Source organism: Chamaea fasciata, unplaced genomic scaffold, assembly GCF_029207755.1.
Source record: "Chamaea fasciata isolate MVZ Bird 193981 ecotype frontalis unplaced genomic scaffold, bChaFas1.0.hap1 SCAF_5, whole genome shotgun sequence".
Taxonomy (NCBI): Eukaryota; Metazoa; Chordata; class Aves; order Passeriformes; family Sylviidae; genus Chamaea; species Chamaea fasciata.
Window position 1 is genome coordinate 48,514,775 of NW_027094090.1, and position 13,568 is coordinate 48,528,342.

The 13,568-nt window shown below is 44.9% G+C and overlaps 2 protein-coding genes across 5 annotated transcripts in view; one reads left to right on the forward strand and one right to left on the reverse strand.

Annotated features, from left to right (window-relative positions):
• The window catches only part of ATF7IP (activating transcription factor 7 interacting protein), an 81,035-nt gene extending 74,508 nt beyond the window's left edge, over positions 1-6,527 (forward strand). For all 3 annotated transcript variants that reach the window (XM_066183548.1, XM_066183550.1, XM_066183549.1), the window contains exon 15: positions 1,153-6,527. In XM_066183548.1, the coding sequence (XP_066039645.1) occupies positions 1,153-1,569 (417 nt within the window). In that variant the 3' untranslated portion in view covers positions 1,570-6,527. The remainder of the gene's footprint in view (positions 1-1,152) is intronic.
• A 3,727-nt stretch (positions 6,528-10,254) lies between these two features.
• Positions 10,255-13,568, reverse strand: part of PLBD1 (phospholipase B domain containing 1) — a 38,067-nt gene continuing 34,753 nt past the window's right edge. For both annotated transcript variants that reach the window (XM_066183551.1, XM_066183553.1), the window contains exons 10-11: positions 12,023-12,129; positions 10,255-10,505 (exon numbers count right to left, since the gene is read on the reverse strand). In XM_066183551.1, coding sequence (XP_066039648.1) covers positions 10,338-10,505; positions 12,023-12,129 — 275 coding nt within the window. In that variant the 3' untranslated portion in view covers positions 10,255-10,337. The remainder of the gene's footprint in view (positions 10,506-12,022; positions 12,130-13,568) is intronic.

The following is a 13,568-nucleotide window of genomic DNA, read 5'->3' on the forward strand; positions in this document are numbered from 1 at the left end:
GTGCATGAGTTGTCTGCAGGTGACTCATGGAGTCAAGGGTACAGAAGAGCTGCCAGTAAAATGTTTAGTCATGTTTGGGCTATGAATTGGGTGACCACTTTTCAGTACAGCTGTTTGCAGAACTGAGGTAGGAGAACAAGGCACAGACCAAATCTCCAAGGTTGCCAACTCCTAACCTCCAGAGGTTTTTAGTCAATGTTGAGGGTGATTACTTCTGCATCACTTAAAACCCCTTTTGGTAAGAATTTGAGAATTTTCTCTAACTCATTTAATATAATTTCAAATACGTCGCTTGTACACTCACTATTGGGCAGTCACTTTATTTATGGTGCCCTGAAATGGTAAATATATTGCCAAGAAGGTGGCTTACCATACTTCCATCTAGACAACATCAACTTAATGCACTCTCCAGTGATAAATAATGAGAATGGAGCAAATACCACATAGAACACTTAAGATTCCAAAAACAAGGCCAGATTCCAACCTGAAAGGTCTCAGGCTTGAAGCACTGTAACCACATTCCTAAATTCATGTTAACTAATATAAATTAGAGACCTAGGACTATTTTTGCTGTATAAAAAAGAAGCGTCACTGAAAAGACACGTTTGTGATGCCCTCATTTCAAAATTTTCTGGGAAGTGAGGCTGAGCTTTTGTGATCAATTTAAGGTGATAGAATCTATGTGGTACTATTACCCTTTCTTCCTTTTGTGACTGAATACCTGTGTGTAGAAAAGATGATGAGCTGTCAGCTTAATGCCCTGCCTGGGGGTACCGTGGGAACAGCAGCTCAAATGTAGATTGGCTCAAAGTCATGGTGAACCTGCTTGCTCAGTCCTGGTAAAGGGCACAGTGTTGAGTTCATCCCCTCCTAGCTGGGAAGCAAAGAAGATACAGGGAAATTACTGTGGCAATGATCACTTGCACACCTAGGTATTTATATGAGAATACCTTAAGAATTTATGGCATCCTTGGTCCCACCCCTTCTTATCATTTGCTGCTGCTGCCTTGCCTCTGCACACAGGACTGAGAGTTGTGATGGCTGGGTGATTGCAGGCTCATCTGTTTCCAGTTACCTGGGGAATGATGAATTAAAGCCTCCTTGCATTGCTGTAGATTCTGACCTTTCCCTTATTGCTCTTACGCTGCTTAGGAGCCACCACGCCCTGTACATCCTGCCCCACTTCCAGAGGCACCACAGCCACCACGTCTGCCCCCCGAAGCTGCCAACACTTCTCCACCTCAAAAGCCACAGCTGAAACTGGCCCGGGTACAGAGCCAGAACGGGATTGTGCTGTCATGGAGCGTCATGGAGGTGGACCGGAGCTGTGCCACTGTGGACAGTTACCACCTGTATGCCTACCACGAGGACCCCAGTGCCACCATGCCCTCACAGTGGAAGAAGATCGGGGAGGTGAAGGCACTGCCACTGCCCATGGCGTGCACTTTGACACAGTTCGTGTCTGGCAGCAAATACTACTTTGCAGTCCGGGCTAAGGATATCTATGGACGCTTTGGACCCTTCTGTGACCCCCAGTCCACAGATGTGATCTCTTCCCAGAGCAGTTAAACTACAGATCTTTGGACCCTTTAAACCTATCCTGCTGTCATGAATTACCCCAGTTTTGGGAGGAGTTGATCCCATGCATGTAATTCACCTTTAAATCCACTCTGCAGGATTATTTTAGACAGTTGTGTGATACACTACATGAATTCAGAACCAAAAGAAAAATAAAGTCTGACCTGCAGCAAGAGAGCCTGTTTTTTTCTAAATAGTTCATGTCACTGGCCATTTGAAAATTTTGCTTTTCCTTCCATGACAGGTGTTCTACCTAGATACCTACTGTCCTTTATCCAAGAGCATCCTGAATGCCTGGGATTCTGCTTCAGAGTGGAAAAAAAATAGTAAATTGCAGTTTGTCTGAAGTAAAACATACGCATCTGTAATGTCTATTGAAACACCAACACAAGGGCAAGAACTATCTGCCTCTTCCCCCCAGCATTCTACGAGCAGGCTGTGTCATGAAGGGTGATTCAAGGTCTCACTTTTTGTACTGGAGGCTTGAGTGGTCTGGTCTTAACCTTTCAACCTGTAATAAGCTCTCTGAGGGGAGGGAAGGGAACTTGAGTCTGGCCAGGAACCTGTGTAAATTTGGAGGTGGTGGAAAAAAAAAGTAAATTATCCCACAACCTCCTAACTCTTCTAAGTAAGAATGCTCCTCTGTTTTCACCACCATCCCCTACTCACTCTGGGAGCATTCCCAAATCAGATCTGAAACTGGATTGTAAAGACTGCATTCACACCCCTCTAGTTCAGACAGTTTCGCTGTCCCTCCCCTCATACATCCAGCCCTATTTTTTAGATTTATTTTGTGCCTTAAAGAATAATTTCAGAAATAAAATGTAGCCAGAATACCTTGTGGTGTTCTTTTATTTGCTTGGAGTTATTTTTCCCTTTACCCTTCTAATCTTTTAGCAGTGCTTCTCATTTTCCAGGCCTGCAGTAATTAGTATTTCTGTAAAGACAAGTGTAACATCTGCTGAGGGTGAATTTGTTCTTATCTGCAGTATCACTCAACCCTTTCCCTACTGTAATTCTTGAGTAGTTGTTTTTGTCCTGTCAAGAATATTGAGTATACAGACATTATTTTCCACCAGAGCCTTTCCTGGTTCTTTTGGGAAAGCTGTATGCTGCAATTCAGCCAAAGAAGAAACCCCCGTGGTGCAATGCCATGAAAGCTTCTACCTCTTTGCACTCGTTTGGATGCTCAGTGAGTACAAAAGGAGCTGGCTTCCTAGTGCGCTTCCCTCTCCCATCACCTGCCTGCCTCTGCAGAAAGCAGACACACCCAAGGGGGTTTAGAAACTATTTTAGACACTGGCCTAAACCTTGTGAGCGATTGCAAATGTTAATAGATGCTTTCATGATGTTTCTGAGCTGAGAAAAGAAATTGGTGCATCTCCCCTGCTATCATTGACATGTTAAACTTGCTTTTTGCAGAACAAAATTGTAATGCATCTGGACAAGAAAGTAGATGGAAGGTTTTAATTTTGGCAATTTTCAGTTGCATTCCTGCCCAATAGAACGAAACAGTGTGTTTGGAGGGGAAAGATTATTTTTTAATCTACTTCACCATATAGCAAAACTGCAGAGTATTTTTTCATTTCAATGCCCTCTTTCTCAAAACCGACATGCTGAAGTGTGAGGCAAGATTGAAGAAGAGTCAGAGAAGTTAAATCCCCAAACAGGGCTGATGAAATAAGCTATGAGATTATGGATTCTGTGTTCCTTTTTTTAGAACCTTTACACTGAAAGAAATAGCAGTGTAGACCTCTGTCTGGTTTACTGCACTGCTTCTTGTAGCTGGTAGTGTCACTTCTCTCAGGTGAGTAATGGATATGCTCTGTATGGAAACTTGCATTTAAAAGTATAGCTGTTCTGTTGATTTGGGCAAGCAAAAATTCTGGCTAAATCCAAGTATCCTCAGAGAAGGTTCACACCACGTATGAACAATGTGTAGCCTTTCCTTTGAACTGCAGTTGTCCCTGTATTTCTGGTGCCAATTATCAAAAATGCCTTGAATTTTTCTGTGTTTATGTTTTGTTTGCTTATTTCAAGGAATAATTGCTTAAAAATGCATTTAGTTTACTTCGGGAAATAGACTAAATTTGGGTTTTTATAAAGAGCTCTGTAATAGAGATTAGAACAGGTCTTTCCAGTTGGTGGCTGTCAAGTCCTTGGGCAATTTTTAGTGTGTCTTTGCGCTGGTACCAAAGAGCCATTGGCCATAGCAGTACTGTGAAGTTTTACAGTTTCAAAGTTAAAATAAACATGAGGATACAACCTAGAACTTACTTCATTTATTCAGTTGTGATTCCAGCCCAGACTATACATGGGCATTGTAAACGATACATGGAAGCTTGATCTTCCATTTGGATATCCCTTGTTCTTAGTTTTTTCTCCTTTGGGATAGGCAGAGGGTGCAATGAGAGTATTTTCTGCATTAGAGTATTTTCTTTCCTCCAGTGGAGGTGTTAATAGGAATAGTCAGTCATTCCATTTGAAGGTTTTGTGGGCTGCATCATTATTAGAGAAGACTCATTTTTATTTACTGAAGATTTAGTTCACTGAACTGACTGTAAAAACTGACTTCTGTCTTAACAGATCCATTTCTGGTCTATGTGGCAGCAGTTCTGGGTTTTTGGCAGGATTTTATGAGACACCCTTGTTGACCAAAGACATTGCAGCTTTGGGGTGAAAGATCACTTCCCTGTTGTTTCATCCCAGTAGGGCAGTTTTCAGTATCTTGACCAAGTACTGGTGGAGAAGTATGGGATAAAGCATAGCTTGACTTTGAGGTGCCTGCTTTGGTGTGGAGACCTCCAAGGGAGCTGGTCCCTAAATCACTGATGCCCAAAGAGAGAACTATGCCAGTTTTGTGCAGTCACTGTCACTGTGGTGCAGATCTCTGCAGTGAGTTTGCGAACAAACACGAGTAGTGTTTAATTCCTTACCTCATGGCAGTTCTTCCCATGTAGTTGAGTGGCTGATGGTTTTATATTATCCTTTACCTCCCAGAAAAATTAAAACTATTGAGAAACTTTCTGCTAGCAACAATCAATCAGAAACAATTTGTTTAATTAAAAGACTTTATTTGAAAGTATTACCAAAGTATTTGGCAACATTCAGTACAGGCGTGTTAATACTGTGCTTCTAGGCTGGTCTCTTCATCAATGCTGAAGCCTTCCAATAATCCACTTTTAAATGCGCTAAAAAATTCTGTGTGGCTTTTAAAAGGAAGTGTTGGGTTTGGTTTCTTCTCTGCACTTACTGCAAGTTTTTCCATCTTTCAATATCTTGGTATAAAGTTGTTCCTGACTCTGTGTCTGAATTCTGTGATTCTGTGTTCTGCTGCTGCCTCTGGGTACATGACATTTCAGCTGTACCGCCTTAGACTGAGTTGCCCGTGTTTTTGCAAACAGCATTGACTACAGCTCAGTTTTCCATCCTCATTTACTTTCTGGTGTGGTTTCGGTTTGAGTTGTTTTCTCTGTGTGATACAAGGGCATCTGGATGTCCAGGTTGAAAGTAATTTGAGTTAGCTCATCTACTTGGAGAGGAGCCCTGCTGTGGAGTGCTGATAGCAAAAGAGTGTTCTGCATTTCTCCTAGTTACAGCGTCACTGGCCTCTTTGATATTGCAGTCTGGCTAAAAAGCTTCATTGAATACAAAAACATAAATGCTGGGAGGGGGTAGACTGCACGTATAGCCTCTGTACTGTCTCCAGTGGCAGCTTCAGAAAACACAGTGATGCAGATCTCTTAGCCTGTAATTATTTCCATGCTCTGAGCAGCTTCCCTACGCATTGGTCTGACGTTGCTCCTTGGAATTGTTTGTGCTGCCCTTGGCCATGTTAAATCATTGAGGACAAGCACTGAGACACCCATTCCCAAGGTTTTTAGCACACGGCTGGTAACACCCATGGTGTTCTCCCTGTAAAATTAAGGGGTCTTACCCTGTTTCATTTGGAAACAAAGGCAAAACCCCTCAGTCTTCACTGGGACCATGACTCAGGTCAGTAGTAGCATCTGAACATCATTTTGTACTGTAACATAAATAGCCACTTCAGCCCTTCCTTGATACTGTTTGTCTTAAATGTACAGTAAATAAAAAATTATATTATGTGTAGGGATGGGTCACGTCTGTTCCTGAGGCAGCCATTCCCCAGGATGAATAATGCATACATTGTACAAAATCAAGCTGTGATTCTGCCTTCTTTTTCACCCTTTGAGTATTCTCCTTTTGTCAAAAATATCTATGCAGATATTTTAAATAGAAGCTTGATATATTAAATATATATTTTTTTAATTTGTTGATTTGGGTAGGGGTGGGAACTGTATGAAAACGCTGGAGGGATAAGAGATCAAGTGACACTAAGCCAGCCCTGCCATGCAAATCTGTTTCCTTCCAAACACATTCTGAGAGGAGAAGGAAAACATTAAGGATAGGTAGAAGAAAGCAAATCAATGAATTTTCCTTTTCATCCCTTTTAAGTTAAAAACATCTTTCTCATTGTCATTAGGCAGGCTGAGCATTCTTCTCTTTTATATACATATGCCTATATATATGTATAGACGTGTGCGTATATATAGACACACACACACATATATATATTTGTACTGCTGTCTTAAATTAATAGGGTGTAGCTGTAAATAAGATAGCTGAGTAGTAGATGTTCAGGGATTCCTGTTCAGCTTTAGTAATTTATTGGCTATCAGAAGTCAAATGTGCAAAATCCTTTGTTGGAAAATTCCAAATCTCATTTCTTGTTTTGTTTTGCAGCTGGACTTGTAAATACAAAAGAAAAAATGTAGGACTGATTTAATGTCCAACTTAAACTGGGCAGTTGCCAGCTTTCCCCATTTTTGTATGTACTGTAGATTAGTGTGTGTCTGTGTTACCTGTAGTGGGGTTTTGTCTGACAAGCCTGGAATTTATACTTTGAAATAAAACTACTGGGTTTTTAACATTCTGAGTCATCTGTGCTTAGTTCCTGACACCTCAGGAGGCAACTCTCAAAAAAGAGCACAGAGCCTGCTCCTCCTCTTCAGAGTGTTACCACCTTGTTCAGGTACCACTGAGCAGCAAGGGTTTGGCTCTTGGTCGTTCCCATAAAGTCAACTGCATGGTGCTGCCCTCACAGAAGCAAAAAAAAAACAAAGCCATGCTGTAACTTCTGGAAAGGTGCCTTCCATCCATTTCTGCAAAGCATGGACAGACAGAATAGAGTGACTTGCACACCAAAGCTGCCTCAGATGAATCAGGAATGGAAATCCAGTTGCTGGTGCTGCTCTCCTTGCCCTCCAAGATGCCAGGTTTGACCTCTGAAGCAATGGCCATTCTTTCAGCAAGAGGCTTTGGACAAAGTACCGGAGTTTTTCAGAGCACCCTTCAAGTGTGAGGGCCCACTCACCTGGCCAGGGAGCAGCTGCTGTGCACAACACGAAGTGCATCACTCAGGGATAATGAAATCGGGATTAATAAAAGCATGTTTCAGTGCAGGTATCATGAAGGGCTCTGCACCCCACCCAGCTGCTTCAAGGGTAGAAGCCAGGAACACCACCATGACAGAAGTTGTGCAACTTGTGGGAACAATAAACAGCTGGACTAGAAGACAGTCTGGGAAAATCTGCCTCTTAGACCCAACTCTGCTGCCAAATTGTAGAGAACTCCAAGTTCTTAGAACATGGAGTTATGGCATGCCTACTTTGAGTTAGTGCTGAGCCTGTACTTCAAGGGCATATAATTAATTTGTGATGGTAATAATTAGTTTCCATGCGCTTACTAAAATTTGCTTCAAGTCAGTGACCAGAAGATGATGGACTCTTGTGAAGTGATGCCTCAGCACAGCCCCACTTGAAAGTCCTGAGTTTCTCAAACTGCCTATTTAGACTAAGAGTATATGTACTGCACATAATGCACAACCTATGTTTGATCATCAAATACAGCATAACTACTCTGCTCAAGCACTGTTGTAATTGAGGTTCCTGCTGAAGAAAAGCAAAATGAGAATGTGAACGTGCAGAACACTCACTGTTCGCTGCAGGGTAGCTCTGGTACACACTCCATGGTAGGTCTGGAAGTAAGTGCTACAGTCTCAGAGCAGAACGTACCACTTGCAAAGTCCATTTCTGCACACCACTGATGCTTCTCCTGAGGAAACTGAAAAAACCTCAGCAGTCGGCTGGGAAGCAAATAGGAGACAGCAGCGCAGCACCAGGACACTGCCAAAGGAGTGCTGTTGCTTTCTCCTGTGGAGCCTGGCCTGGGCAGGCACTGATAAGACTTTGCTCAGGTGTCTTCTGCTACAGAGAGAGGATGCTGTGGCCCCTGTTAGAGCTGAGGCTGGGCAGAGTATGACCACTAGAACCAGGAGGGGTGAGTCTGCTACTGAGTTTCAGAAAAGGGTGATGGTAAAGCATGTGAAAGCTTGCATTGTATGTGACAATTTTGATGGTCCTGCTGAGAGGACCATTGAAGAGGAATTTTCATTATGGCAAGAGAGATTTATCACAACCACCTGCCACTTCCATCTCCCCCCCAACTAAGTCCCAAACCTGGAAACCTGAAGTTAAAAGAGTCAGAAGCCACAGGACTTGGAAAAACCTGGAAGCAGGGTATGAAAAAGGTGGCAGCTTCTGCCACAAGTCCTCTGCTTAGAGCATACCTTCCTTTTTTTTATTCCAAGTGGAATCTGCAGAAGGAAGTAAGATACTCAGAGGCCTTTAAACTTCATGCAGCTGTCAGTTCTTTTGCACCTGCCTACAGGGCCATGCAACCCTATCAAAGCCTCCTCTGGTCACTGATGCAGCTGTTTAGGGAAGGGGAGCTGGACCCAGCTGCTGTGGTCAGGACTGGCAGATGAACCCTGGCTGGCCTGGCAACAAAAGAAGCACAAAGTACAGCACAGCAAGAGGAATGCAGCAGCCTTTAGCAGCACAACCAAAGGCAAAAACAATAATCACAGTCACGAGGACTGGAGTCCAAAGTCTCACAAAGTCCCATTGGTGTAAATATTTACTTACAGAAAGGGACTCTAAAAAGTAGAGCTGTTTTCCCACAACTCAGGGGTAGAGCAGGGTAGGAAATTCAAGGTGAGAGGGTAGAGCTGCCATTTCCAGGAGGATTAGTCATGTCATGGGCACATCAGAGGTGCCACACAGCTCCCCTTCTGCAGGTGGAGCCATCTAGCTGTGCCCTGGGTAAAGAACACTTCACTGCAGTCATCCATTGGCAATTTCCTGGTCCCTGGGGACCAGCTTTTAAACAGTACTTCTCAATTTGTATTTTTATATAAAACTGTGTGAAAAAGCAGTAAATACATCCTGCAATGTTGCTGCATTGTCTAGGGGTGACAGTGAAGTCAAGTCATCCTCCATCCCCTCTGTACTTCCAGTTTCAAACAAGCAGCTGATTCTTGGTCCTCTGCTTGCTGGCAGCTCACATCCTTGCACTGCTCTTGGTGACCTAGCTCCATTCCTTAAGTGTCCTCCTTAATCCCTGCTGCAGCCTGTTCAATCCAGGTCAATTCAATCCAGCCTGTGGCAGTGCCTCTACCACCACATGAAGGAGGTCTCTGCACACAGCATCTCACACCTACCTCAGCAAACAAACCACTTCAGTCCCTTCATGGATTTTTCATGGACAACAACAGCAGTAACTTCTGGTCTCCCTCTTCCCTTGGCAAAAATCATCCTCACCATGACAGTCAAGTACTTAGGTAGAACCTCACCCATATTGCTGTAACTTGCTCACTTCCCCATCACACAAACTAAGGCTTCATTAAAACCTCACACTGCTCATCATTCTTCACCTTCATAACACAGGGCAGTGCTGTGCACTGTTTAGCTTGGACCATCAAGGACATGAGGAAAGAGCTGTTTATTTTGTTTTACTTAATTACACGCAGAACATCTAGCACAAAACAGCCCAGTGACTCGACTCCTTGGTGTCAACACAGGTAACTAAGAGTAATGTGCACAGCCCCAGCCCTCACAGGCATCTCGCTGTCACATTCCCCTGCCACAGCTGAGAGAGCAGGCAAAGAGGGCACTGGTCAACTGCATGGGCTGATCTATTCCAAGAGAGAGATCCCTTGTGAGAGATCGTTTCCATCACATTTCCATCCCTGCAGCCTGGGGCAGGGGCATTTCCAAAGCATCAGGCTGCTTCCCTTCACCCTCTTTTGCAGCCTGACATTGTGAGCTGCTTTGGCCACACGAAGGAAGTCTTGACAATGCCACTGAAAGTCACAGAACAGACTGATCTGCCATGGAGAACACACACTAGATGGGAAGCAACTTGCAGCACACTACTCAGACAAAAGGCAGACATCAAGCCAGCACTGAGGTAAGGCCGTCAGGGCCCAAAGCAGCCACCTGGCTTGGCCCAGCCCTGGAGACAGGTCCCATGTTGCTACTAAAAACAGATGACTCTCACTGGTGGCATTGCTCCTCACTCCTGCTCTGGGAACAGCTGTGATGATGGCTCAGATCAACAGGAAGCTGTGCCACCTGCTTCTCATCAAACCTAATCAAAGGAAGGGCCACCAAAACAGCTCAGAAGAGAGGAACGTGCTTTGGGCTGCAGAGAAGCACCCAGTATCAGTACAAAGTGCCTGGCAGGCAGGACATGGGAAGGCACAGAGTAGGTATAAAGGTACAGGGCACTTACATAACGTTTAAGGCACAGGAATGTGGACATCTAGGTCGATTTATTACACAAGAAATAAAATTTCCATTTAAAAAAAAATCGGCTTGTGGATATTGATGCTGGTTTTACAGGATCGGCCTCATGGTGACAAAATCGAAGTTGTATGACTCGGGCAGGCCTTGGTGCCGCGTGCGGTTGAACCGTCTCCAGCTGAAGACGGGGAGACCGCCCTGCACCGGAGGGCCATTGATGGCGGAGGCTGTGAAGGCTGCAGCCAGGCGGAAATCCGACACCTGGAACAAAGGACAGGAACCCGGGGCAGAAGGGCAGCGTGAGGGTTGACACATCAGGACAGGAACCCGGGGCAGAAGGGCAGCGTGAGGGTTGACACATCGCTGTCCCAGACAGCACGAACAGCTCCAGGAGATTTGATAGTAAGGTGAGGGAAGTGAGCAGAGGGAAACATGCACGGGCAGCAATTCCTCCCCTGTGCAGAGGTATCTCCAGCCACGCAGCAGGCAGTGCTGAAAGGCACCAGCAAACCACAAGTCCACACTTGCCCTCTAGCCCTTGCACTAGCCAGGCTGAAAGAGTCAGAGCATCTGCCCTCAGGACAAGCCTCTCTGGTTTTATGGGGCTGCAGCAGGCAGATGAGGGGTCTGCCCTAAGCTCTGGTGCATGTTGAGCACTTGGGCCATCCCCTGGGGCACGTCAGGGTAATTCGGGAATGGAGAAAAGCAGCACAGAGCTATTATTGCTACTCGGGCTCTGTGCTGTTCCACCTTCCCAAACTCAGACACTAAATTTGTAGAGTTTAAAACTAGAAGAGGTTTGATCTGTGCTCTGGGTTCTTTGAATGCCCCTCTTAAGTCCCCTGCTCCACCTCCAGCCCAGCCCAGCCCATTCCCCTTGCCTAACTGTGCTGGCTAAAGCACTGCAGCATGCACTGACCACTCCCTTACCAGATTCCTCTACAAAGCCATTTTCTGCATTCCTCTTGTATTACCCAGCTCTGGGAGTCTCCCACTACTGTCCACTGCAACATGCAGCTGGCTGGACACAGCAATGGAGATACCAAAACAGCCCCCCAGGCCCATCCGAGCAACCAAACTCATAATCCAGAAATGCAGCAGGCTGGAGCCCACAGGATAAAACACTGTACAAACTCAGCACAACAGGGCTGCACAGCTTCTTACTCGGGCATTGCTCTTCATGGTGAAAATACCATATAACCTGCCTAAAACAAATGCAGCTTTCTCCAGGACAGTGGGTCTAAGAATTTTCCTGAATCTCCCTGAAATGCAAAGTGATCTTCACTAAACTTTTCAGAAAGCAGTTTTGCAGAGAGGGATGGCTTACCAGAGAGCCGGGCTGTTGTAAATGTAAACCTAAAGTGAGATTGCAACCACATTCCTGTGGGCTCTGGAAGGCACCCACAGAGTCCAAATGAACAGGCAGCTGAGGCTTTACAACAGTCTCTTTCCCTTTGTGAGCTGAAGACTCATTTCCTGCTGTAAGGCTTTGAGGTTTAACCCCTGAATACCACAAGCTCCCATGGAAGTAGTTGTTTCTTAACACCTCCCCCTGTATCCTCTGCCACTGTGCCAGGACTGATGTCAGGGACAGGAAATGAGACTCTGCAGAAAATTCCCATCTGAGGAGGTACCCAAGCACTGGGACAGCATGACAAGAGGGAACAGACATGCCAGGCCATGCTTGCCCTGGTGCAGGGAAACATGCAACAGGTCTGACAGAAGCACAAACAGGCTGCAGCAAACATTCAGCAGATGCTGCAATTGGGGTAATTTACCTTGGAGTCATAGCAGCCTGCAGGCACTGGTAAAGAAGGATTCAGGTCTTCCCGGCAGCAAATGGTGTTGCAAGGATTGTGTTCAGCATAAGGATCACGCTGATAGTCTGGGGTGAAATGTGGTGGGAAGGGCAGAAGAAAAAAAAAAAAGGTTAGCCCCCTCACAAAAAGCTGATGCAAAGTACTGGAGCCACTAAAGGCTGAGTAACTGCACTCTGTCACATTGCTTTTATGCCTCTCCCTAGGTACCAGCTACAGGTCAGCACTCAGAACATTAAGTAGACAAGCTCCTAATTCGAGACCATACAGCTACTTCTGCATTCCAGGGGCACCACTGCCAACCTCTAACCACAAATATCTGCAATTCCACCAGATGAAATTCCACATGATGAAAGCTTGTAGAAACTTTGTCAGGAGAGAAATGGAAGTTGTAGGTTGTGGGGGAAAGGGGGGGTGGGAGAGGGGGAAATGCAGCAATGAGAGCCTTTGTTTTCCTGTTCTGGATTAAAGTAAGTGTCAAGGACCAAAACCTTTGAACACCCACGGCAGTAGCTGCAAGCCAGGAGGGGAAGGAAGGTGGTGAGCTCAGCATCTACGAGCATGCTGCTACTCACAGCCCAGACAGGAACAATACCCCACCCTGGGAGAGGCCTCCCAAACCTCAAGCCCAGTAATCAGCAAGCTCCCTATAATTGGGAACAAAAATATCCCATCTAAAGCTATCAGTACTTTGAGATGGGCTTAGCCAGATGTTAATTAATAGGGGTTTAATCCAGTTAAAGAGAACTCTGTCAGGAGAAAACAGAGCATTACCTACTCTCCTGGTTCAACCCCTGCTGGCAACTAAGTACCACACAACTGTTCGTTCACATCCCTCCAAACCCCACCCCTCACAGGATGGGGAGAAGAATTGGAAAAAGGTAAAAACCATTGGCTGAGATAACAACAATTTCAATAACTGAATTGTTAATAATAAAAATTAAAAAGGAGAGGGAGGGCAAGAGAAATAAACCCTGAGAGAAACAAGTGATTCACAATACAATTGCACACCACCTGCTGACCAATGCAATGCCCATCCCTGCACAGTGATCAGCCCCTTCCAGCTAATTCCCACAGTTTACACAATAAGCATGAGGTTCAATGGTATGGAATATCCCTTTGGCACCTTCAGGTCAGATGTCCTGGCCATACTCTGCCAGCTTCTTGTGCACCTGCTCGCTGGGCTGGCAGAGCATGGGAAACTGAAAAGTCCTTTACTTACCAACAACTAAAACATCAGAGTTTAAGTAACACTTAAACTATCAACATTATTCTCATATTAAATCCAAAACACACTGCCGTATTAACCACTAAGAAAATTAACTCTATCCCACCTGAAAAAGACCATTTGCCTGAACACGGAAAAAGACCCTTAAATTTTACATTAAATTCTCTGATCTGGTCACATCTAACTGTAGCTTAGGATTTAAGGCTTTCAAGATTGACAGGCTGTAGATGTATTAGGTGATAGCAGTCCATGAAGTCTCTTGGAGTCAAAAGCTTTCTC